The sequence below is a fragment of the Ptychodera flava genome, chromosome 4 (genome assembly GCF_041260155.1).
Source record: "Ptychodera flava strain L36383 chromosome 4, AS_Pfla_20210202, whole genome shotgun sequence".
In the NCBI taxonomy this organism is placed as follows: domain Eukaryota; kingdom Metazoa; phylum Hemichordata; class Enteropneusta; family Ptychoderidae; genus Ptychodera; species Ptychodera flava.
In genome coordinates, this window is record NC_091931.1 from 24333287 (window position 1) to 24361206 (window position 27920).

At 39.4% G+C, this 27920-nt stretch overlaps 2 protein-coding genes across 3 annotated transcripts; one reads left to right on the top strand and one right to left on the bottom strand.

Moving 5' to 3' along the window:
• On the bottom strand, window positions 1-13656 carry LOC139131245 (motile sperm domain-containing protein 2-like). Of its 2 annotated transcripts, XM_070697230.1 has the most exons (16): window positions 13562-13656; window positions 11168-11222; window positions 10831-10992; window positions 10178-10264; window positions 9807-9961; window positions 9143-9203; window positions 8815-8853; window positions 8204-8328; window positions 7328-7507; window positions 5869-5979; window positions 4401-4492; window positions 3351-3450; window positions 2926-3022; window positions 1977-2106; window positions 1410-1515; window positions 1-1135 (listed from the first exon to the last, which is right to left on the bottom strand). In XM_070697230.1, the coding sequence occupies exons 1-16, from the start codon at window positions 13583-13585 to the stop codon at window positions 872-874; spliced, it is 1788 nt and encodes a 595-aa protein (XP_070553331.1). In that variant the 5' UTR covers window positions 13586-13656; the 3' UTR covers window positions 1-871. The 2 variants fall into 2 exon arrangements, with proteins under 2 accessions (XP_070553331.1, XP_070553332.1); XM_070697231.1 differs by lacking the exon at window positions 5869-5979.
• Window positions 13640-26880, top strand: LOC139131244 (Fanconi anemia group B protein-like). The gene is made up of 9 exons (XM_070697229.1): window positions 13640-13858; window positions 14559-15608; window positions 16313-16471; window positions 17346-17441; window positions 17847-17981; window positions 18526-18707; window positions 20010-20422; window positions 23903-24140; window positions 24849-26880. The coding sequence occupies exons 2-9, from the start codon at window positions 14613-14615 to the stop codon at window positions 25285-25287; spliced, it is 2658 nt and encodes an 885-aa protein (XP_070553330.1). The 5' UTR covers window positions 13640-13858; window positions 14559-14612; the 3' UTR covers window positions 25288-26880.
• Window positions 26881-27920: the final 1040 nt, after the last annotated feature.

The window sequence follows — 27920 nt, forward strand, 5'->3', positions numbered from 1 at the left end:
TTTTCTTTTGAGACAATCGTTTAATTAAAAAACAATTAACACGGGACATTAACAGTAACTTGACGATAACAAACAGCATTGCACTCGATATTTTTCAGTTTGTTTTTGCATATTTATGGCACTGGGGAAGTCAAGTGATGTCACAAGTGATAAAATACAATCTTTGTCAAACCTTCATTTTCGTTGACGTACCGATAATTGGAAGCAAAAGTTCCTAGAGGTTTGTTGCTAAAAAGCAATACACGATATATTTAAACTTTTGACTAGGAATAGTGTTGATCTATGCAAGAATCAACAGTCCAGTCTCAGACAGAAAAAAAGAACACTCATTAAGTAGATGTATTTTTTTTCTTGCAGGGCAGATTAAAAGTTGGAGTGCACAGAACTACTTTTTTTCACAAAATATACAATTAAACAGTAAGTTATACACCTAATATAGACATCCTTAAAATTTCAATAGTACATTAGAAAGAACCTAATTGTACTTTGTTTCTATACTCAATGGTTACTCGCTTGGTGCGGGTCTTTTTGCATTGTTGTGAATGCATCAAACAGTCCAGCAATATCCAATGAGACATCTGCATACACTCAAAAAAAAATCTGACATATGACCTTTAACCTTATTGTTCAAACTTTGACCCATTCACCTCTATTCTCTAGGATATTCATTCAGCTTCATCGCTAATATTACTGAGTTCATACCCATCAATGGTTAATACGGTAATCTCTGGATATGGTAAGAATCATCTAGTACTTTTTTGTTTTGGAGAAAAATATCAACATTACCACACACACATCGCACAGTTCTGAACGTAAATCATCACACTGAGGTCAAGTTCATGCGTCAGGCTCACACCAACTTCCACATTTGCTATTGGCCACTCAGACCCATTCTAACACTCGGATCGGACAAAATGTTCTCTGTTTGGGGTTCATGTGAACGAGCCGTTGTCGATGCTCCCTCTGTTGATCTCATGCCTCTTCCAGCTTCTGTGAGTAGACTAAAGAAATGTAAATGATAATAGATGGCCAGCAGGAACAGAAGTATCCCTGCGATGACAAACAACCTGAGCAGTTTTAGGATACTTCCTAGGCGCCTTTCAATGGTAATGTTGTGGTCCACTAGTTGTTCAAGCTGTGAAAAAATAAAAACAAAGTAAGTCAATCACTTCAACGTTGAGGGCAGTACAAACTAATGTATGCCATTTTCTATTTCACTTCGTGCATAAACAACATTCAAAACATACAGACTGCACACTCTCAAGTGACTGACGTTTGCTGGAATATCAACACAATATATTTCTAAAAGATCACACAAGACAGTCTCAAGAGTCCCTGACATAACAGGCTGAGGTGGGTTTTCCTAGACGTTGGAACATCTGACTGTGACCTTGAACGTGTGCCTTTACCTTGGATGTGAGTCTAGTGACTTCTATCTGTAAGCTTTCAATATCTGCTGGTTTCTTGGCTGGTTCCTTACTTGGATCAGGTACAACTCTGTAACTACACCTTAATCTGAGGACAGGAAAATGCACATAAAAAGCAACTGGTGAAAAAATATGAACATTTAAATGTCAGATCTACCGGACTTGATGCCAACAAATTGCATGAGGGCGCTCTTCTAAAAGATCACCTGATCAGCTGTTGGTTACTCCATTCGTGCGATCAAAGAATACAAAGCGTTGACAACATCATGCAGTGCAGAGGAATCAAATACTCTGAGGCATTCCCTGACATGTTACCTGCTCAAAATACATGTATCTTCATCGCCTCTGGATCTATTTTCCTCTGGGAACCCTCTGTTCACAAACCTATTAAACTTGGAAGGCAGAACACCCACCCACAATAGTTTTGACGTTTGAGCTTCAGTGCAAAACCTGGATACATGTGTACACACCATTCATTTCAAAATAAAAGAGCTACTGTCAATCTTTTGGCAGGAGTGAGTGGTCAACTTTTTACAGCTTTCACATTACCTGTGTTCTACTACACTCGATGAAGGCACTTGCTTCCAGAACGCCTGGAGGGCTGTCGTACTTTTCACTGAATCTTGAACTTGGGTTGACAGTACTAAAAACTTCTCTTTTCTCAGAGTATACTCGTGACCTTTGAATTACAAATAGGAAAGCTATTCATTGATTCTATGTTTGAAAGAATTAGATGCATGAAAGGGTTTATAGTCAAACTTGTAATAACGATGAGATCACCTTCCTATATCTGAGTACATGTAGTCTGGCATAACTTGGCTGAATTATTCAAAATTCTTGCATGTATGTTATGGAAATCAGTTACAGAGCTTGCGACTCCAATGACGAAGTTCTGTTTGGGGCATGGTCTGTGGTCAGATGTACGGTGGGCAGAGTTACTTCTGTTTGCAATTTTTACAGTCATGTCACATTGCGTTTGAGAGTTTCCAAACAGTTGTGGAAAACCTGAAGTATGTGCAATGTAATCTTTCTCTGCCAGGTTTCTCATGCTTTTGAATCAGGCCTCTTTTCAAAAAATTACTGTGCTGAGTGCTGCTGTGTGAACGATAGATACAAATTCAGGAAGCATCCTGCATCAAGGAGGTGCAGATCAAGTACTTGGAGGTTCAGGACAAAAACATTTATGGCCAAGACCGGCAACTTTGTTGTTCCACAGATCTGACGGACCGGTGAACACTAAATGCAGTTGTATGACAGGAAAAAGTAGCAAGCCAGACTACATGACTGCTGGTCCTTACATTGACACTGGTACAGGGATCACCAAAATACAAGTCAAATGAATTAGCTTGTAAATTAACGAGGGCAGATCACGCACCAATCAAACCAAAACTGTGCCTGGCCACTTTCTCAGTTTAGAGATGGTACAGGCAAACTTTGCCATTTTTAACCATATGTCAGTGTTCGCCTAGACAATATGATTGTTTCTCATTGTCCTTACCAGCATGTAAGTTTACATTGACGTCAACACTTTGACCTGCAGCTATAGGCCCAGCACTGGGTCTGACTCGAAATATCTCTGGTGCTGTGGTCTTCACCTGAAAAACATTACAAATGTTTGGTCAGTCACTGATAAAGAATAATCAGATCAAAACATCAAACTTTCATAAATACCCCTTTGCCTGAAGATAAGAATACCCCTTTGCCTGAAGATAAGAAAACAGTTCCCGATGGATAAAACTGCTACAGCTCATATCAGTTAATCAAGCAAATCTTTGAAACAGTATCAGCATTCTGATTGGTCAGGGTCATATGATGTAGACTCTGATTGGATGCTAGTGTATCTTAAGTTTACTGTAGAAATCAGAAACAATGATCCATGTGTAAAATACAAGACTGACTAGTGAATTATGACCGTTCACATACCTTGAATGCAACAAGTCCCTGTGTGTTGTTTGTCAGTGAAATCACAGCACTGGCTTCTTTGTTGTGTTCATGGCTTGTAAATACTAACTCCTCTCCTGGGCTGCAATTTACAGAAAACAGCAATATTTGTAATAAAAAGAGAGACTGCACTCATTGAGTTGACGCAGCCTTGTGTAGCACTGGTGACATTTTACGACAACAGAACTTTTACAACAAAAATTTTACTCGTTCAGAAATGCAGAACAAAAATCAGTGGAACATTATCACAGGGCGATGGCGATGCTATCCTGTATGACATTTGAACTGACAAGTTGACGACAACTCAAAAGATTTAGGAAGAAATTCAAGGAACAGAAGTAAGCTTAGGTTGACTCTAGTAGCTTCTTCAATACTGTAGAAATTGGGCGCTAAAACACATCTTATGAATATAGAGATAAGAGACAGAATTCAAATTTGTTCAGCCGTCCAAATTAAGTCCAGACTGCTGCATATAATATTGTATCAGATAATGGCAAGTTTGTGTGGCACTGTACATGTAGACAATGGCTCGGTAAAACACTGACACTCAAGCATTGAACTGTCTTTTGCTGCCATGGGATCAAGTTCATGACTTTGAATTCAGCATCGATCAGATAATTCATTTGGATCAAAACTCTCTTTTCCTCCCCCCTGAATGACAATTCAAAGACCAAGATGCAGATGTCCGACATTGAATACAAAGTAGACTTTGGCTGATGATGATAAACCACCATGCAAGCAACGACATCATACTTTCAAATAACTCAAAAACCTGATGAAATTTGGATAACATAGTTATTGCCATGACGTTTATGTTATTGTGTAACACACTCAGAATTCAATGGAATAATGACAAACCAAGTGGCGGAATATTTCTCCAAGTAGGCAGTTTGCTTTATTATAAAAAATACTCGAGAGCGCAAAAAGTGAAGATCTTTGATGATTGAGCTCAAAACACCTATTTGGGTACAAATAAATTTCACTTTCCAGCCAGATGGGATTATCTGACGTGGTATGATCTGATCACAGTACCTGATAGTAAGTAGTGGTCCCTGGTTTGACTCACTGCTGCGACGGTGTCTCCTCGGTCGAGCATGGTGACTGGACGACTGCTGTGCAGAAGTCTACAGGAATAAGAAGAGCAAATCATAGGGAGGTGAATGTGCTGATGAGAGAGGACCCTAAACATCCCTTCCCTGTTATCCAATGGCTTGTTTCCGTCTACGTTAACTTGGACGACATTCACCAATATGACTTTAGTGTCTGTATGTGTACAAACTAACAGTATTTTGAAACGGGATAAAGTTAAGATGACAGACGATGGAGGTATCCGTACAGAATGTGGCAAAAACTACTGTTAGGCCAAGGCCACTCTCATGGAGACTACGCAGTCTTGTGTATCACTGGTGACAATACACCACAAAAAGACTATGGTATACTATGACAGATCGACCACTCAAGGTTATTCAGAAATTCCACAATTTTATATCAAGAGGAATTAAGTCCCTTCTACTTGTAGAATATGCCGGAGCCTGAGGAAAGATTTCTATAGAATGATGTATTTTGATAATTCTATTCAAAATTGCAATGAAGAAAAATTAACCATTTTTCAATCTAAAATGATGTTCACAATGTCATTTTAGCAAACGATTTTCTCCCTCACTGTTAAGTTTGAACTCAACAGCCATTTCCAAAATCTAAAACAGCGGTAAATTCTAGATCGTCTGATTCAGACGATCAAGCATTTGCATGATAGCTGTTGACAGTTTTATTATTTTATTTTAAAGATGAAAATTTACAATTGTTTGCTCAATCTGCCAGCAAAGTTTGCACTTGGTACTTGAGGGTGTGAATGGCAGTGCAGTGTTTTGAAATGTATTGTAACAACTGAGACTGGAGATGGTTTTTGTGCAAGTCACGGCATATGCCCAGATTTCATGCTGACATAAAGCAGTAACATTGCATTGCATGTGAGAGTGTTGCATTCTCTCTGAAGAAATCTACACTACATGCACAAACAATGACAAAACAAAACAACAACACAGGATCATGCAGTACAGTGTTTGGTACTTTGCAGGAAAATTTACAATGCATGCAACAACAGTTATCATAACAACGACACAAAGAACAAAAGCTAATGTTGGAGAGAGTTGTGCTTCACTGAAGAAATGCACGCACAAACAACGCACACTCAAATGGTATTTTTAGCAGGACACATCACAGACTGACAACATGGGAAAATTTTGCATTTCTATTTCTATTCACACACCTACAGTACAAAGACCCAACACCAACGAACAATTACAGAACCAAACATGCAGGATTGCATTTCTGTGACAAAACACACACTTCACACACCAATGGTACAAAGATCCAACACCAATGATCAATAACAAAACACCACACATGCAGGATTGCATTTCTGTGACAAATCACGCACTTCATGCACCAACAATGACAAAACAATCTGGGCACCACTCTGCGGGATGAAAAAACTTGCCTCTTTACTCCTTTGTGGTGAAGATGAGAGCAATAAGTCAATGTTGTCTGCGCTATAACTTTTACTCATTGTGGATTTCTCGGGGGACTCAGTGTCGTCGGCAAAATGCACCTGAAAGGCACAACAATGTTATGATATGGGCTTCAACAGTCTGATCACCCCCTTAACTTTGCCAATCTTGGAATAATCTTACTGCTGTGAATGATGGGTGGATCCACAGTACACTGTGAACAGGTAAAATGAAGCAAACCAAAACCACATGTAAATTTTAGCATGGGCATTAACACAAGACAAGCTTTTCGAAATGTTGGCAGTGTCATATGATGTGAGAATTCAAGACGTACTGTAGTCATCGGACATGAGCAGCCTGATTTGGAATGAAATACCCTACGACCTCTCACAAATGTCATCGGACTCTATGCATTATTTCGTCTCATAATTTATTTTCATTTCCAGTTTTAAGTTTCATTTTCACTTGGGTTCTGATGACCAATCTGCTGTGGGGATAGGAATATCCTGCGTGACAATGAAAAAAACATATCAGCACACGTTTGATCAGCATACACCCCTTGACAGATCTGTTGGTTCATTTTCTGAAAAACTGACATGAGCTTCTTTCATTTAAAACACATAAATGAATAAATCAGAGTCCGACCCATTCAACGTGTGTACAGGGCTCAGGAGTGCATCCAAAAAATGGAGAAACAAGATGTCAGCATCAGTGGTCATTCAGAGCTAAATAAATGAGCCACTTGCTAAAGAAAGCCCTGTGCAAGAAAATTTCACTGATCTCACATACTGGTACATGACTCGGCTGATGCAAATAAATCTCCACAAATTTCAAATTGACTCAAAGATTGTCCCAATATCCTATTTGTTACTTTGCAGTGATACGGTAATTCACCTTACTGTAGCTTTGTTGAAATGCAGTACCACTTGCTAAATATAGCATATAAAATGATTCTATTCTGTAAACATACAGTAATATGTTTACTCTCTTTTCTGTCTTTTAGGATCAAACTTTGCTACACCCTCTAAAAAGAATTTGAAATTAACAGTGTTCTCCACAGCTTGGAAAAACCAGGAACAATCAATTTACAAAAAAATGAACAATTTGCATATTTCTTTTGTTGTGAAAGTGTATTCTTTTGTATGGTGATTAACATATGAATAGACTGTCCTCAAAACAGAGGGGTGGCCGATCCCCAAAAATCCTCTTGCGGAGAACCCTGTACTATAACAATTATGATAACAGAAGTCCCGTCGTAATATTACCCTTACTTCAAACAAATCTATGATCACAGTAGTAGGAAGCAGCTTTAGATTTCTTTCTGTTTTTCAAAAATATTTCCAAAAACTGAAAAGAACCGGCGTCTTCCTCGTTCCTCAGCCAACAACTCAAAATAATATCCATAAATGATACGTGCAAATCATGAGTGACGTGATTGTGTATACAAACCCTTCGTCTGACGGTGGTTGCCTTGATATCTCCATTTCCAATGTTGGGTGCTTGCGCTTCACTTTGCTGTGGTTTCCCTTCTGTACTGATTGATGCGTTGGCATCCACGTCCTCCTCGATTTCCACTGTTTCCTGATATTCTCTGGGAGGGGTGGGTACGTACACCCATTCATATGTATCCTGGGTGGCAAGCATTCAGGGGGAAAAAGTCACAGCGAGGCCTTATTAATGCCTAACCTTGTATCATAATTGCTGCATGCCAACTGAAGTCAGAACAACGCACTGCAAGTTACAAATAATCACGAGGGATAGCCTTGTCTATGGGTATTTTCACTCTACTGGCAGTACAAAGGGCGTTGTTGGTATACTGACTGCATTTGAATATGTGGTCATACAGGTCAAACGGTTTGACCGGAGTCTTGCTGCCCGTGGGCGTACTTTCACTTTCAAGCCTTTCCCTCATGTGGAAAAATTTTGTACAGCATTTGTGGGACTCATTTCAACATATTTCATCCACAGAAATGCTTTTGATTCATTTTATAAACATTTCTGGATTTGTTTTTATACAAATACATGCATACATGAAGATACATTGTGAGCAGGTATACATGTATGATACAAGTTAACAAAAAACCGGTAAAAAGCAACTCAAATATCTTTGCTTGCAGTAAAATTATGATAAAGGTTTGTTTGCTAAAAGCACTTATAAGGACAAAATTTTATTACAAGAACCATAAAATATCTGGTTTTGGGAACAATTCTACAGTAACAGATTGGGGAAGGGTTCGGACAACCTCGACAAGAGTGCATCGAAGCTTTGCCAGCATAAGTATGAAATTACTGAGAGCTAAATTTATGCTGAATGTTGTCACTTACTGTCCCTCCCATGTATGGTGGTAGAGTGTCCTTGGCAATGACCTCTTGAATGTTGCCTTTGCCGGCAAAACGGACCCTCTTCCTGGCTTCCTCCGAAAGCCAGTTCTGGATCACTTTCCAAGCAGCTACGATAAAAGATGAGAAAAGAGTCTTCATTGATTGTAAATACAGTGATTAATGTATGATATGGAATAGCCAGTAACAAGACCATGTTTTGATGCTATCCTAATGATCTCGGAGTAAAACTTGGGCCTATAAAGGCCTCTACAATTTGAAATGGGTTCAGATGATTAACCTATTCGTCCCAATTTCACTGTAAACAGGTCCAATCACCAGAGATAACAATGGGTTTGGGTCAAACCACGGTGGTGAAAGGGTGAAGATTGATGGATTATCAGAGTCATGATTTGCATTGTATTCAAGACATTACCGTACATCTTAAATGCATACAAAATCAGAAGACTTTGTGGTGAAGTTGAGAAAAACCAACATTTTTGATTATATAAATACTGTGCGTTTTTTTCAGGGTTCCATCTTTGCAATCTGCTGAAATCAAGATGAACAATCTGAAGATCTTTAAATTTTCATTGTAGACCAGAATTTGTACTCACCGTTCAAAATCCACGGCATTTCATAAATCAGCATCACAGCTGCAACAGAGCACACAGTGTAACAGCTTATTTTTATCCATAAAGTTAATATTAAAGTGAACGATTTTCTTCATCAAAAGTCATGAAATAATGCAATAGATTAGCTCAGAAAAGATGGCAGTATCAGAACCTTTGGACTCAGGGGAATGAATCGATTTGAGATGTGCTTGGGGAAACTAGCAAATAACCAGTCTTTGATTTTCTGAAAATTAAATTCCTTCATCATGATGTGACTTGTAAAATCAAATTTAGTGTTCTCAGTTGAAAGACACATACATCTATGACTTACCTAACATGCTTGGATAGTAAAATTTGAAGCTTGTAATAATGAACTTGACCATTTCAAGGTCCTGTGAACGAAACAAACATAAATTAAGTACTGAAGTAATGAAATATTACATGTACAAGGAAATTTTTGTGAAGAAAAGCATTTTGAAAAGATTTGTCAGAGATACTGACAGTATGCATGGAATTTCATAAGACTTTAAAGTTTTCATTATTTTTATGCAATAAATGAACACTTCTTCGAATCTATATTTGGTTGAGAAAATTGAAGTAACAAGAATGTTGAAAGAAATGGCTCTGCCAGGGATTTTGACCCATTGTGTATACTTATAGGAAATTGTGCAGAGAGCTATAGTATACCAATGAGTGCTGTCTGCATATTTACAGACAAAACAAATACAATCTTCTTTCCTTGCCTTGTTGTTCACTGCTACATCTAAGGGAGTGTCTTGCAACATAACACAAACAGATTCACTGAGTTTTGTAAGATATGTACGGAATGAACTTGTAAATCTGTAAATTTACAAATTGTATAACTCGTAAGTATCAGAGCTATGAAAGCAGGGATAACTTGGATAACACAAAGTGATATGAAGACTTTATAAAATCTTGTGAGGCTAAAATTGATAGATACATCAGTCAGAACTAAGTACACGTTAATGGCTCACCATGTTCTGAAGGCCAGTCTGAGTAGCATCTTGTAGTACAGTGACTTTCTCACCGGGATACTCGATGCTAAACTTCTCCAACCAGTAAATCAAGAGCTTTTTCGTCAGCAGTTGTCTTTTGGCGTCTTTCTTGTACTTCCTTCCGATGAACCACACTGCATAAAATAAAGTAGAGTACAACATGTACATAATTCTTGACAGGTCAGACCACAGACGGTGGGTGATGTGGAATCTATGGTCAGACACAGTTTGGTTTGAAAACAGAAAAAAGTTACAGATTTTGAAACAGATTCTATAATGGGTTATCATTTACATTGTACATCATGTTATTAGCTGAAGTTAATGCTACGCTATGCCGGCACAGTACTTACAAATGTGATTTCCCTCTTTATCTCTTCCATACGGATACATCCCTCCTGATTCCAACAAATCCTGTGGAAAGGACTCTTCACTGATATCTGTTGAACATAAGTCAAATTAACATCACGCCATGAGGGAAAATGGACTTCTGCATGTACATGTATATTCAATGTGACACTTGCACAAAAATTATATTAAGTTGTTTAAATCTGGCAGTGTTTACCTTTCTCCATTCTGAAGAGAATCAAGTCACTTTGTATCTTATCCTGTTTTGTTTCATTCTAATGCACTTGACTCCATATAGTACACATACTGTACATGAGTGGTACTCCTTCAGGAGTTCAAAAGTCAAATACCCTGCCCTTTTCTCTGCGGCATGTTTCAATTTCAAAACATGAGAGAGACACAGAGCACATGTACATAGCGACATCAGACTTTTTATTGAGACCCACAGGTAGGTAAATGTTATTGGTGTTCCCATGCCATTTCATCAGGGCTGCCCGTTCTACTTCGGTACAGCCATATTAATGTAGTTCTACCGTAAAATCATTGATCTCTTCATCTTCCCAAAAGTGCTTTGTAGAACACCTTACAAACACAGAGACAAATATATAAATCAACATGAATAATTAACATCTTTTTCTTATTCGTTTTTGTAACTTACCATAAACTGCAAACTCTTTCCTGAATTTCAAACACTCGTGCATGATTTCCAGTGACACATCGTAGTTGCCCTTCGTGTGCTTCAAGAAAAGCTTGACGTAGAAGTCATCGCTTCTGACTCTCTCCACATCCCTGTCATCATAAACACCTTTAGAAATATCCTCTGAAAATTAAATAAAAAAAGAACATACTAGTAACCTGTCACTTGATTGAAAATTTAAACTTAACATGTTGCTTGCACTTTGCAGAAATTGTGTGTCAAACAATATTATGCTTTCAAAACATGACTTATATGGTAGTACACATGTATACTGACAGCTGTCTACGGACTTGCTCACCTGCATGGGTCTCTAGAAACTGATTTCTCAATTCTGAAAACCTTCCTGTAAACTCCTAGAAGAGATAAAGATAGGCACATATTCAGCTTGTGTATGTACAAGGCCACTAAACTACCTACAGCATGGAATAAATTAAAAGTTCTCTGTGACAGATACTCTGACGCACATATTCAAACTGGTTCTGTATTTCCCAATAATAAACACCTATTGCCTGGTCATGAGGGCTATAGCGCCCGTCTATTACCCCGAGGGGCCATGTGTTACCAGAAACACATCGCTATTCCCCGAGGCCGTAGGCCGAGGGGTATAGCGATGTGTTTCTGGTAACACGCGGCCACGAGGGGTAATAGACGAGCGCTATAGCCCGAATAAAGACCAGGCTATAGGTGTTTTATAACACACCACATGCTCATTTTGTATTGTTATATAGTTTTTATTGTGTTTTGATATTTTGCACTGCAACAATCCACTGTGACAAGTTCACTGGGCGATGTTTCCACAGTGGTTTCATTTGTACGTGGTACCACTTTCTTTCAAAAAATATTCTAAACATACCTAGCGACATCCTTTTCCGTCGATGAGCTGTTCAAGTTCCTACGCTGTTGGAATGTTGGAAAATGTACGAAAATCTGTTTTACAGAATGTGTCGTCACCTATCCCGGACGCACATCACGTTCTAGTCACCCGCCATTGTTGCAAAGCTGCAGACGACACTACGGTCACGTGACCGGGCACTCTCCCATATTTGGTCAGAACTATTTCCCTAGGGAAATAGCTTTTCAAAAAATGCCCTCTGACATCACTTTTGTCTATCCGATTGGGACTAGACGTATCTATTTTCTCGTCACGTGACGTATTCTGGTGAATCGCGACACAGAATGAGCATGTGGCGTGTTATAATACAAACTACTTTTGTATGAACATACTATTTATACCTACATATGAGTGATTTAACCATTGCCTTTGATGAGGGGGTGCTAGTCATCAGATCTACCTGCTGAGCATACTTACATATTTGATAGCTTGTTGTTCCTGACAACATGAATAGGTGTGTAACATACACAGTTTAGAGTACATTCGCACTCATGTGACAGTCAAAGGTCAAATTTATCCCTGGTATCCTGGTTACTAAAAATAGCCGTGAGATGCGAGTCAGCATCACTTTCACTTTCAGTTTCAGAGTGTATACACAGCAGTATCTATAAATCATGTTTTATGACTTCAGAATTTCCCTTGCCATCAAAGACCTTTACAGATACGGAAAAAACATCTGTGAATGGCAAAATACACTGCAAAGATCCACTTGATGAATCAGCAGTGTTTAAAGAATCCTCTGCTTCCTAGTCCCAATATAGATACAGCAATTATGCTTGAAATTATGCCGTTTACAGCCCTCATGAGACCGTAGACAGTAGGTTTCCCTACTGTCTATTATGAACCATAAGAATCGTTTTTTCAACATCCAAGTACTCAACCCTTTATTAATATTTCTCTAATGATGATAAATGTTCATTATGGTAATTCAGTATCTCTGTGGTTTTGATAGCCTTCTGAATAGACCCTCTCACTCCAGGGGCTATGCTTTCTGCAAGCTCTTCAATTGCTGAATATGCTGCCCTACCATCCACTTCCCCAATATACCGGTATCTGTTGTATCATGGAGCAAGGAGCTAACCCCCCCAACCCCCCAACCCCCACCCCGCCCTCCTAAATGCATGGAGACATGGTTCCACCACCAGTGGGATCATGGACATAATGCAGATATCTTTCCACAGCTGTGCATGGAGGTATACCTCCATGCTCTATGATTGTCTTCTGCTTGTGCTAGTGATGGGAAGTGGTTGAAGGTATAATGTCCAGTCTATGGATTCAGCAAATACCAGTGTACTAGCATACACACTCTTGCTTCTACTGTCTATGATACTACTGAGAAGGTCGTGAGCTTGACTCTTCAGCTAAACGGCTTGTATTTTAATCAAAGAGTTCTCTAATTTAAATATATTCCATTATATGATTATGATTGTGAACTAGGCTAATGTGCGATTATGCACATCTCGTATGCAGCAATACGAGGGGAAAATAAATTTTACAGACTGTATTAGCATACACTGCGCGAAGTGTATTTCAAGGTCCACTTGGTCAGCGTTCCAGATGACCAGAGTCCACTTGAGATCCAGTTAACCATTTCCCTGGGGGTACGTTCGTTTGATCTAATCACTGAAAAGCGACATTTCAATTTAGTTCGCCAGGGATCTCCGCCCCTCTCCTAAACGACGGCGTTGTTCTTGTACAACAGCGTTCGCTGGAGATTATCATCCTACCCCTACATCGTCAAAATCAACTCACTGTGAAGCAATTTACAAGGAAAAACCATCTGTTTGCATATTATCTTACCTCTCCAGATGATACTTCCGCCATCGCTACTGTCAGCAGTGTTGTCACGTTTTAAGGGTCACCTACTGGGGGCGCCCTGTCGAGATATTAACAGGTCATCTCCAGGTCAACTTATTACGCGCGAGCTTCAGAAAGGTACAAATGTGGACAAGACCAGGTGAATGAAACGGAATGGCGCAAGGTGAACCGAAGCAAGGACAGTATTATCATCTCTTCAGAATTATGCAAATCGGTCGATGACGGCGGCCAGATGGTCTGAAGGTTCATGTCGGCGATGAATGTGAAGCCCACCCACCGGTGAGAGGATTTGAACTTGGACACGCAAGTCACAGCAAAGATTGTCGTCTTATTTAATATACTCATAGACTTTAAAAACGGAGTCTATGATATAATGGAGGGACATATATGGGTGGGAGGTAAACAGAAGTGCCGTTAAAGTGAGCCCGAGGGACTGCGGCAATTATTTCATTTTAAAAGTGCCCCTTGTGCGTATCAATCAATCAACTTTTCACTGAGGTAGCACTGTTCCTCCATGCACAGACCTAGCTCTGCATGGCAGGGCTGTGTGTTACCGGCGTTATACGGCCTCCCACCACAGCCCTGCTATGCAGAGCTAGCACAGACCGTGCTCCATGCTTGAAGGCTGCAATTTGTCAAATGATAATTTCATTTCAATATACCAAAGGAAGTTAGGAATTGACATTTTTTGCGTCATATTATTTGTAGCCCATATTACCCATATAGCCATCTATTACAATGCAGCAAAAAAATGCAGAAAATGACAGTATTTTAAAATTTGACTGACCTCCACTTTAACATGTTGATTGCAGAGGAATATCAATTTATCGGGCAAGATCTTCAAACTTTACAGGACTGGTTTCCAACAGTAAAGCTTTCTTGGGAATGGCTGCGCCTTTTGCATTGTAATGACCATTTATAAATACTAGTCTCCCTGAATCACCAGTTTTATATTTTCTTTCTCTTATCCCATATACAGTCACTGCTTGAGTAAAACACATCTGATGGTTCTCCTGAACTGAAGAAAGGGATAATGGCCACAGATGATAAAGACATCACACTCTTAGCATACGGTGGCGATGTTTTGAGAATTTCAATCACTACTGCGGGAGGAATCCTCGCAGCACCTTTTGAGTTCGACAGAAGTCTGCAAGAGTTCAATGAAAGAGATGCCTCTGGGATTGAGTGGAGTCTGCCAGGTGTCAATCTTGTGCTGGTTGGTAGCAAGACTGTTACAGAGAACACTACAGGTCTCAAATTACCTTGCGTACTCCTTGAGGCTGTGAAACACAATGTTGATAGTATGAATAAGCGCATTTACTTGTTGCTGCTGCTGTCGTTTGAAAGGCGTGAATTTGTCCCCGTTGGGAAATTCAGACACTCAGAAAATTTACAAAAGGTGAAGTACATCGAGCTGCTGGACGGACCACTTCTTTGCTGGACAGCAGGGAAAAGCCTTCACTACTCATCATACCCAATTCAAGATGGAGCGATGCACATTAACACTGTCCCTTTGTCAAAACCTTTCTCATTCTTCGTCGGCGTCATCGCAAACAATAGGCTGGTTGCCATGGGAGCAAGAGAAGTTGGAGAGTCAGATGCCATGGAAACAGAAGAAGTATTTGACAAATCAAGGAAAGGGGTCATCTGGGATCACGAATGGATAGCACTTAGTTTTGACCTAAGAGGTCACAAGGGTCAAGGTGACTGTGACCTGTATTTGGACGGAACGGATTTCGTTCCACATGCATATGCTGGCATTGTATCCAGTGTCAAAGTATTCAGTCACCATGATCAGTATGAACTTGACTATGGCCTCTCTAAGAAGACTTGTCATAAAAACCAGACAATCGTTGCCAGTACTCAGGGTCAACTCTTACTGTTCAGAGATGGACAGCTGTTAAAATGTCATCCCTTGCCATTTACCGATGCCTGTGACATCATCATTGTCACCGTTTCCTCTCATCAACTCGTCCTGGTGAAATCTCTGACCAAGAAGTGTTGTGCTATTTGGGAAGATTCATTCGAGGTAATGTCATAATTGTACATTTCACAGACACGCCCCATTCCCTTCTAAGTATCATAACAAATGACAACATTGAACTTAGCCATAGTGTTGAACCAAACAAGGTGTCAGGAATTCCATTCTTTGACGATGATCATATATGGTATATGTAGTTGGAGATGGCTATTTTCATCCTGACTTGTATAAGCCAAATAATTTTTCTTCAGAACTGGGGATCTTCATTGGACGTCTTGAAATTTGAATGGTGTGTTTCAGTTTGTACTTTAGGTAAATAATGAGAGAATTATTTAATAGATATACATGTAATAACCTTAGGTTTGTTACATAAGTTTTTTATAATGTTCTGCTAAAAACGTTAATAGCATTTTCCCGATGTTAAAATATTGCCAATTGTAAAAAATACAAAATTCGAGCACATTTTAAGTTGAACAATCAGGCCCGAATGCAACATTATGATAATAAAACCATAGACTCTTTTATAGGGTCTGTGATAAAACTGATACTGATAGTCTTCAAGCAGTTAAAACTAGCTTCAATTGAATATTCATCTCACTGAGTCTCAGCTATAAATAACAAAGTTTTTGTCAAATTTGATTCCGAAAGATTCAGTGAAATATTTCAAATACATGGCAAGTGATGCTGATATTAAAACAGCCAATACGTATCAGTATTTTGTCAGTTCATGAGGACATTTCTCTTTTCTTTAGATTGCCAAAACATGGGAGACTGTTGATAGCATACTGGTGGATGATTTCGTGCACTCTGGCAATGATCAAATACTTTTGCTGTCAGCGACGTCTTCAACGCCAAATCCATGTCGGACATTTGTACTTACTGATTTACAGCTGTGTCACATCACTGATAAGGTGAGTAACTCTGATCATGGCGACCGAAGTGTAACAGCTTTTTAAAATGTACAATCCTGAAAAATCATGACATCAGTTGTTCAGACTTCTGTCAGGGCCTGTTTGCATCGGTTTTCAACTTCAAAGCTTGTCACGCTAATATCAGATAAGGCACAGTGAAGGATTGAAAATGTCATTTCAATTGAAAGTGGCAGTCAACTTATTATAGTTGATTGGATTTTAAAGGGACAAAGTCGGCCATTTTTCATGAATTTTGTTTGATACGAGATACTACTTATATTGTTTGACATTTTGAAAGATAGTGAATAAATGGGTGACCATGCATGTCTTCGACCCCGGTTTTAGACAAATTAAATGAAACCATCACAAAAATGAATTAATAGTCATGACCATTAATTCATTTTCGCGATGGTTTCATGTATCGTGTCTAAAACAGGGCTCCAATATATGCATGGTCACCCATTCATTCAGTATCTTTCAACATGTCAAACAATACAAGTAGTATCTCGTATCAAACAAAATTCATGAAAAATGGCCGACTTTGTCCCTTTAATGAAGATGTTTTTCTTGTTCTTCCTCACAGGTGTCAATGGCCTTGCCAGCATAGTGTACGGCAGCTTGCTGAGCCTGACTACTGCTATGTACAGTACTGATCATCAAACTGTGATAACAGCTTTATGCATCTTCTGTTAAACAACATTTATGAGACTGTTTTGCATCATCAGTCTTTACATGAATGCAATGTTATCATATACGTCTACACTAATCACTTGATGTATCCCTTTAGTAGATTATGCCCCGTGTAATGTGTTACCACTGAACTCAGTAAACACAAGCTAACATGCATAAATGCTACCTGTGTTTTTTTTTCCAGGATTCACACAGCGATATAGGAAAGGTTACTGTTGAAGATACCGAAAGTTCATCCAATCTATGGAAAGCAATACAGGCTTTGGAATCAAGGCTTCAGGTGAAACACAAATCCTTGGTTTTTTTTCTCAAAATGTTGTCAACAAACGCCAGCAAAATATAATTCATGAATCAGAAATACATTTACCTAGGAAATGGTATGTTAGCTATTGAGCTTGTAGTTTTGATGATCTTGCAGTTATGAAAATGTTGCGGTAAATTCCTTTGTTTTTCTTTTGAGTACAACGCAATGGCCAGCAATGATCTGGACTTCACTACAAGTGAAACTGATGATAGCACTCTTGTCAATAGAGGGCGATGTTACATACCAATTGGTCGGTGGACCCCGATGCCATTTAATATTTGGCATACACAGTGAAGCATTTGTGCCTCAAATGAGACAAAAAGACAATACCACAATCTTAAATCTTGATCTGTTCGCATTCTTTCACCTTTTCACTTGAAGGTCACCCAAGCTTCCGTCAGGGAGTCAGAACTATTACAAGAACAGAAAAGTAGGATGATAAGAAAGACGTGTCAGTCATTATTAAAGATGGCTTCTGGAGATCCAAAATGGGACAGTACAAGCCAAGAGAATCAGGTTTGTAAAAGAGATTAAAGTCACCAGTACTCAACCTTTTGTATTGACATGACCCACTTGAAGAAGTCCAACAGATCGCACTCCGTCTTTACTTCTGTCTTTTAAAATGACAAACCTCGCAAATTTGTCATATTTGTTGATTTTTTATGGATGACATTTTGTGATATTCCTTCATTAATCAAGGTTGTGATGGTTCCAAAGGCCTAGGCTCTACTGAGGGCAGTATAGGACAAATGTGACTTGCACTTGATGCTCCCTATTATCAGTGTTTCGGGCTTTTTGGTCGCTGTGTATCCTTCATAGCACAATTCACACTTTTTACTCGCATATCCTAGCATAATGAAAACCAATAGTGCCAAAGTCATTCATCCAACAGATAAATTAACCCTGGATCTTGGAACCCTTGGTTATCTTCATTCTCTGAATTGCAAGGGTAGCCATTTAACTTTATTCCAAAGGTTTATTCCACTGGATAAAATCTTGCATACCTGATTTCATCCCTGAAAGTTGGTTGACCGTGCTGTCTTGTACAAACACCCCTTAGGGTTCCCTGGTTTGCCTGTATGATGGGACCAATCCTTCAACACGTCAGAGGAGCAGACTTGCCGAAGTCAAATGCCAAGGGTCAAAGTTCACAAGCAAGGCGGTGGATGTCAAATGCTCTTGGCAGCACATTGTTGAAGATAGCTGGGTAATTGGTGTGACATTGGAAAATACAGGCGACAGGTACATGTAACCCTGGGCTGTCCTCACCTTTCCTTAACAATACTTTTGTAACACCTCATTGATTTTACAAGGGTAGATACAACTGTACATAGACCGGGATGTGGAGGGGTGAAATAGATCACTAGAAGTTCACTTTATTCTGCACATTATCCTTCAGTGAGAACCACATTATATACATTATTGACTGGCCATCAGGGGTACAGCATATGATAGTTGCCCCGGGGCCAGAGTGTTGCCCCAAAACGGTGTGTTTCACAAAGATGAAGGCCGAGCTAAGCAGATTGTTTTGGGGCATTAACTCTCAGACCCAATGGAAAACAAATGCCACCCAATTATGGCCAATCAGTGTGTGTTTCGTAAAACACCTCATCCAATTTTCTCACTGGAAAATCAAGAAGTCCCTCTGCTACCATTCATCTTGGTCTAGAATGAGTGCATGCATAGAGTGTGCTTTCAAACTAGGTTACCTAGTCACCAGTAATTCTAAACTGTTAACTGGTTTACTGGCTCTTTGCATGTATGAGCACCAAGATTACATGCATCACATGACCACAAACCACGACAGAGAGTGTGGATGTAATAAAGGGAAAGCAACTCCACACATCGTTCATGTCTGGGTCGTTTGTGTCTAGTGTATTTGGTGTATTTTGTAAGTGTATTTTATGTTTCACTGTTTTGTGTTTAGAACTGACTAGCCACCTAGGCACGGACAGTATGTCTCATCACATCAAAGTACTATAGGGCTGAAATCCAAAAATATACCCACTTGTCAGCTTCAAGAACATATACATGTACTGTACAACTTGCTCAGCTGAATTTTTCAGGATGTAGTGTACTTCAAGTAGCAGAACAAACTACATGTACTTGTACTGACGTTGACTTCAGTACTTGATTTTATATTTTGATTTAATTGAACAACATGAGCTCTACCCAAACCAGTGCGCTCATCAAGTGCTATTGGATCTTTCCAGATGCTAAATTAACATGTGGTAAATTTGTGAGATTTGGTTTTTCTTGTGATGTAAATGTGTGCAATTGCTAAAGCAGCTAGATCGTCATCAAGTGATTCAGAGATACAGTGGTTTACAGAATAACCATTGTCGTGACTAAGATGTGTTCGAAGTAATTTTAAGAACATTTATGCACAGACAACATGTATTTTCCCTACTGTGTGTGTATTCCGTGTGCACCAGACCAGTGGCTACAAATGGTAACATTTCCTGCATACCGGTACATTCTGAGCATTCACAAATTATGCAACATAAAAGTACAAGATAGCTTTGTTAATATTTTCACCTACAGAAACATCTCAGATTTGAGTATGTCGCTGATTTCAAATGGAAATCGCTTTCAAGTCTGTGAATCTACATCGGTCTCAAGCTTCCCATCATTCAAAGAAGGACCATCCATGGGTAATATGTCCACCAGTGAGGCGCAGCCCAACAAACGCTTCAAAGCCGAGATGCAGTCCCACGCTATGCTGTACCCTGGCAACCAGACGGATGTGGTTGCCGTGACAACATTGCCACAACTTGGCAGTGATGCCCAATGTTCCTGCCGGCTGATTCTACATCAGTTTCTGAGAGAAACAGACAGTAAGGAGCGAGGAGACGGTGTCACCAAAGTCACATGCATCGGGCAGGCATTGCTGACCGCAGCTGATGTGCTGGAGGGAAAATTCTCCCTGGAATATCATAAGATGCCTACAATGTCAGGTAAGAAGTCCATCAAAATATCAATTTCAAGTTCAGTGAAGGGTACCATACCTGGTATGATACAGCACACTTCATATTGTCAGTTAAACTAATTTGAATGGACCGGTTAAATTTTCAGTTCCCCATCCTATCCAATCCCTGCATGGTAGATGTAGGGCAATGTTACTGCTCAAACACAATGGGAAATGCATCAAGGCCTTGTGGTGACAGTGTTAAACTTTTATTGAAGAAGAATCTGTGAGTTTGCCTGGATGTATGAGATAGTGATATCAGTTGAAATGATTCCCCAAGGAGTAGGAGTTCAAAAAGTCATGGAAAGCCAGTAGTTGTGCTCATCGGACTGTGTCTTTATTGTCTTTCTATCCCCTGGAGATGGTCCCGAGAGACTACCAAGTATAGATTCTGTGTCATCCTCTGCTTATCAGCGAAATCTGTTGTTATCCTAGATGAACTAAAACTCAGATGACATAAAGATGGGACTGGCTGAATTGCTGAAAACTTCAAAACTTCGAAAGAATTGGGGGTTTTTTTGTAGTGTTTTCTTTGATAATGGGCAATAATACACATGAGAAGCAGTGTTGTTTCCTACTGCATGGACATAAAGCAGTCGCTCAGTTCATCGTAAAACATGAAATCACAAGATGTGAATCCCATGATGGCTGATGTCTTAGCCTAGTTGCAACCGTATATCCCATCATGCAGCTCAAGTCCCCATCCCCCCCCCCCTCCTCTCCCCCTCATAGTCCACATAGTGGCTTCCTACATGTACCTGGTGTTAAGATAGGCCATAGACAACTGTATGCCCAGCTTCTGCAAAAACTTTCATGTACATTTTCATGAGTATATTTACGGAACACGAAGTTATGATACTGCATCAATAGCCCAAAATGTAGGTCAAGCTGTGTTATGTCTGAATAAGTAGGTCAAACATTAGGACTGTCAGGGTAACACTGGGGGGGGGACATTATTTTTAAAAAAGTCGCATCTGAGTATATCAAGTGTCGGGTTTGTCGTTTCGGTCTTTTGGTTGAAAGATGGATGAGTATATGGCCACCACTGTCTAAAACTGTCCAAAATATGATTTAGTCGTCCAAAACTTCAAAGAGCGGATATTTTTAGAAACTGCGTGAGTTTAGCTGCCGTGTATTGGATTCCACCAAATTATTAACACATGTTTTGTGATGCTCTTCAGTAAACCATGGTCACCCCACTCCTGTTCTTCTGTTTAACCCGACTATTTTCAGGGACGAGATCGGTCCAGCTGGCTGTCAAATGGCCGTGAGAGGGACCACCGCTGAGTTCACTGGATTGCCTCTTCAGAATAATGCTCAGATTAGAGTTTTTCAGTTAGTGTCATGATACCTGGACTTTTCACCTACATGTAACTTCAAGACTGACAGTGAAAGACCGACTGACTCACAAGCACTTTTGGCAAAGCTGACTTGGTTCGACACTAGCCCACAGTCTCATGTGTGCGTTCCGTTACTGAGTGCAAACATTTACAGGAGGTGTAATCGATGAAAGTGATATCTTTAGTTGATAGAAAAACACCATTAGCTCTGCTTAAAGTTTATTGACGGCTTGGTTTCAACTTGAAAATGTTCAGAACAGAAACCACACACACGCACTGCACAAGACTGCACTCTGTCCGTAATACTTCGTTACATCTCTGGGCCTTGACATACATCCGATACACCCCAATGGAAATCCCAAGTTTTCATGCCTTTTATACTACCCCAGGGACTACCAACATGTTTTATATCATCTGTTTGGTCGCACACGCTGACTGTATCAATGGTTACCCCACTGACATGCAAAATCGCAATAGCAATGCTAGAATTGTAACGTATCCCCCATCTGTCATTCTATCCCCATGAAAATATCATGCATGAAGTAATACTGGCATCTTCTTCCTCCCTTTCTGTTCTTTCCAGTTTTTTCCAGTGTGGTAGTTTTTTTGTTGAATCCACATCAAATCCTTAAAAAAATTGATAACCAATTACTATAATAATAAAGGTGTCACATAGTAGTATGTGAGCGATGTGATTTAATGATATAGTATAATATGTTTTGTCCCACATCAGTGATCCCTGCAAGACTAAATCGTGATGCATCACTGAACAGAGACAAGTGTCTGTGACACAAGAAAATGTTACAGACATACGACATAAAGTGTATAGAACTGATGCAAAAAAATTTTTTTGAAGATCCTTCTTTGACACAAAGAGTTCTGAACTGCGGGCACACTGGTTCACGATAACTATCTATAATGGAATACAATACCCGGGGTCCCTTTCTAGCGTTCTTATCATCACTGTTTTTGGAGATGAATACTTGCTGTGCATGCTGTTCATCATGGAGAACGAAGTGTGCAAAAAATGTGCAAAGGTTACTAGTTGGGTGCTAAGGCCCCAAAAAAATTAATTTGTTTCTGGTCACCACGCGCATCACTTCAAAGTGTGTGCGTCAACTCTTTTTTTTTCCTTTTTTTTCATTTGCCCCTATGGAAAAAAGGGGAAAATGTATCAAATTCCACCAAAAATTTTTAAAAAATTGAAAAAAATTGCGGTGCCACATCATTTTTGCCACATGTCAATGACCAGAAACAAACCTATTATTTTTTTTGGCCTAAGGAGGATCAGATACCTATGTCTCTCTGTTTTGATACTGAAATAATATAAAATCTTTTTCCAATGATTTCTGCAGTTGCCCTTTTCTTCAAAATTTTTGCATGAGTTCAATAGCGTTGTTCATGGTTACAGGTTTGTTACTAAATATAGCTGTACGCGCGCGACATTAGACACGCAGCTTGAAATGCGGACAAATTTTATCAATGTTGCATACATGGCCGTTTTTGCAGCTTGTACTCTGAGTCGCGAATATGCTTTTTAGTATTCATTGTTACACTAGCAGTCGTCTACTAAGATTTGTTTTCGTCGATTTGCATGCGCAATTTTCAAAAGCGTAATCTAAAAATGCGGACAAACATTTATTTTTGCATATTGATGAGAGAACAGTGACGTAAACTGTGAACAGCCCTATCGCCTTTAATATGCCAGTCTTTTGAGATATTAATAGCGCTGTTTGCAGTTGCAGGTTTGTTGTTAAATACAGCAGCACACACGTGACACTGGACACTGCAGCTTGAAATGCAGATAAATTTTGTCCGTGCATGTGTGGCTGTTGTTGGAGCTTGTAGTCTGAGTAGTCAACATGTCTTTAAAAATTCATTGTAACATTTGCTGTCCCTGACGAAGTTGTAATTTCATCATTTTCACATGATTTATTTTCAAAAGTGTAATCAGAAAATGCAAACAATTATTTATATTTGCATATTAATGAGATAAAAATGGTATCATTCGCAAACAGACCTACTCAGATTGAAAAAGGGCATGAGGTATTAGAGAGAACTTCAAGCGATGACGCAACATAACCACCTTTTCAGGAACTTATCAAGCACAGTTTTTGTTTCCCCATCAGAGAGTGACTGCCAGTTAGCTCTGAAGTCTCTCAATGCCATTCAGGTATCCACACATCTACACATACATTCCAAGTTCACCAATCTGACACCGTTTCCCCGAGTCTTGCAGAGGTTGATGGGATTTCAGCCTTTACCTGGTCACCTTGGATACATCTGCTGTGAGGGCGCTCTTTCAGGAGTCAGAGTTCACCCGCAGGAGGTGGCACCCAATGACGTACTGCTGAGACTCCACACAAGGTGAGTGCTACTAATGCAAACAGGTTTGCAAAGCAAGAGACTTTTCTTTTTTTCCTTTCAAGAGAAGTAAGTTTGATGATTCCATTAGGAATTCTTCTTCATCAGAAATATCTAAATCATTTTTTAACCTTTCCATCTGAAAAAACCTCGTAACATCAGAAAACTTGCTCCCACTGTTGAACATTGACTTAGCTTTTCCTACAGCAGTATTGCAATTCAAAAATACGGCTTCAGGTGTGCATGCTAGAGTCCAAGGTCCAGAAACACAGCATTTTCTGATTAGACCATAGAATCATCATTGCACTGGTCCAACAAACTTGTATACTAAAGGATTTGTACACAACCACTGAACTAGACTCTACCATTGCATTACATAAATGTTGATTGTGGTTCAGGGATCCATTTCGAGGACTTTGCGACTTAACTCTGGTACTCGTCCAGGGAACACCAAATAAATGCATTGAATGGATTAGCATTTTATGGAAATGAAAGATCTCACTATCAAATCAACATTACAGTCTCTAGGAAGACTGGATCCACTTTTCTACAGATAGCCCTCCCTCCTTTCACCCCCCCCCCCCCATTTGACAATGTACAGAGCCAACAATATCATTGAAACCAATTTGGTTATACTAGAGGTTGGGTAAGATACAAACGAAAAACTCGCTCCTCACACTGAGTTGATCTTACTTTTTGTTCACCATTCAGAAATGAGAACCAGTTTATTCTGGCCGTTCATGCATTTTACGAGAACCTGGCCGATGACGTGGAAATCACACCTGCCATCCCGTCAAGGGCCGTGAAGCATGCCGTGCAATCTGCTCTCACAGACGTACACACAGAGTTGGAGCAGACCATCGCAGGATGTAAGGACCTCATCAAAGCCGCTCGAGATGAGAGAAAGGCAGACCAAATCCCAAGGACGGATGGATCGGATAATGAAGATGCGCAAATCAGTGCTGAGACACAAGACAAGCAGAAAGGAGAACAAATCAGAAAGGATTTGGAAACGGAGAGAATTTCTCTATCTACATTACCAGGGAGAGTGGTCGGTGCAGATAGGTATAACGTGCTGGTGAACGAACTTCTTCAATTGAAATTGCAAACCGACGGAAACTTCCAGGAACTTGCTTCATTGGAGAGATGACTCCTAGGTGCTAGAATTGTGTAATTTAATAACCAAGATGTTGTCAAACTGCATTTGCTTTGGGTTCCAAACACATCTTTATTGAGCTCCTAAAACTTTTAAGGGCAGCACTTTTCCATGTTTAAAGAGGACTGATAAAAAAAATAGATGGCATACTTCACAGAGCGTTACTGTTAGCAGAGTTGATGGCAGGATCTAGCTATCAGGTGCACTGCAGGTCAGGGGTCATGTCGCTTATCCTATATCATTAAAACATGTCAACTATTAAAAAAACAGACGTAAAATTGCAAGACTTGAAGAAGCATTGAACACTTCCATAGAGCAAAACATTCACCCAGTTTGTACAAATTTGTATGTAAATGCCACTTTTTCACAGCTCTATACCTTCGCCTGGAGAATCATAGCATGTGCAAAGATGTGTTTTATGCGTAACATTATGCAGAACAATGTGAACTTGAGCAGTGTTCCCCATATCCTGTTACAGAGAATATGTGCATCTGTTCACCAATCCATTTCACAACTAATCATTCGTATTAGCTCAGTATCTGCTACTTACAGGCGTCTTTCAACTGGAGGCCGATCTTTTCTGCTTCCTGCAGGACAGTACTAGAAATTCACCACACCCTCCTTCCACCCAAAATCTTTCACTGATCTCTGTGTTCACTCGAACAGATTCACTTAAAGCCACAATAGCTGCGAATGTGTAATGAACAAGTCTCAAAATATCCTCAGTTTTCCAATAGTTTTCTTTGAATAAGACCCATTCAAGACTGAAAAGGTGTATAACACTATCATAAGTGTCAACAGTGGCATGTAAAATTCAAAAGTTTAAACAGCATTTTAGATTTCCCGCCATTTTCAAAAACTAATCACATGACAGAAAATAAAGATTACAACAACAAAAAAACAGGGATCGTGTGTTGTGCATTCAAGTAAATGGCATCATGCTTGTGTATTGGATAATTGGGATGTGTAAGTGCACGAAATACTGCATTTTTGTACTTTTTCGTGGGGGTGCCATTTGACTAGTGTGGCATCTGTTTATTATCTAACGTGTTAGGCAAGGTCCAAATCAGTGAGCAGTGATACTTCTATACACGTCATTCAATTAGCACATTTACATGAACAAACTTTGGTTTGAAAATAAAATCATAAAAATAATGCATGAAATTCACAGCTATTGTGGCTTTAACAAACCCAGTAAATAGGTTAAACCCCGACTTTGAATGGACCCAGGCACCCAGGTTCTAACAAACCCACGTGTGCAAACGCGCATAGAAATACATACGGTATATCTCCATATGCGCTTGTACACATGGGTTTGTTTTAACCATCATCACATGATCTTTTGGTCATACTGAGTCTGTAGAACACATCACGTCCTTTTTATTCCGGAGTTGAACCATCGCTGACACATTACTTTAGGTATCAGGCTTTTATGCCTCCATGAGCATGATACTTTATCGCTAGAATTTTACGTGTCTGAACTTAAAGTGATCAATCATATTTGTTTTGTCAAAAATAGTGAATTTTGATCATTATCCATGGTACCCTGCACGTAAATATATAATAATATTTTTGTCCTCTTCCAAATCTCAAATCTTTTTATTGTATGTAAGTTTGGAAACAGAAATACGTATTTTTCGTGCATACATGTGATTTCAAATCGTGTTTTCAATTCAATTCAATTCAATTCAATTCAATAGAACTTTATTCATCCCAAACACGTGACTCATCTAAAACGATAATTCACCATATCGTGACAATAAGGGTTCAGAAGCCGACCAATGCTGACTATGTCTTTCCTGTAGACTCTAAAGGAAAAGAAGTGGCGCCTCAGTCTCTCACTTGAACTTACAAGAGGAATGTAGGTGTTCCATTCCATGAATAATTATTCCCCCATGCATTGGACGATCGAGATAGTATGCGCCTTTATGTGAAAGACTAAACTTTTGCTCAAAATTTATTTAAAATGGCCGCCATACCTGTGTTAACTCTATGGGAAAAATTTTAAAAAAATCAATTTTCAAAGAACTAAGACTGTCAAAACTTTTCTTACACCAAGAGCTTTTGGACACGCCCCCACAAGTGGCAGATCAGAAAAATATTGATAAAATCTGAGAGTCCGAATATCTGTCCCTGAAGTGCGTTCTACCCTAAAGTTTCAAACTTCTATGGTTTTATGACACATCGTACTTGAACAATAAGGTACAGCCAGTGTGTCTTGTCAATGCTTGCTATGTTCCATTATTCCATGCAAACTTTTCATCCCGTTCCACAGTTGCACACCAGTTTGCAGATGAAATCTAGCTTTTGATGTTTCATTCTGCGTAAAAACGAAAAATATTTGTAGTTCTGAAATTTCTGCATGATGTTTTGAAAACGCATTTTTTTAAGTAAACACCAAAGCAAGAAAATAACAGAGGAGGAACACAAACTGGGAACAAGAAAAGAAGGAAAAAAATTGAAACATTTTACAAGACTTGAAAATGTTGGTATTTTTGTACTGCATCTAAATCGAAACAAATGCACGCCTGTATTTAATGCATTCGTATGTGACAGGCCTGCTGGGTAGCACAAACAGCACTGTAACCTGTTAAACATTGACTGCGCATGCGTGTGAAGCACCCCAG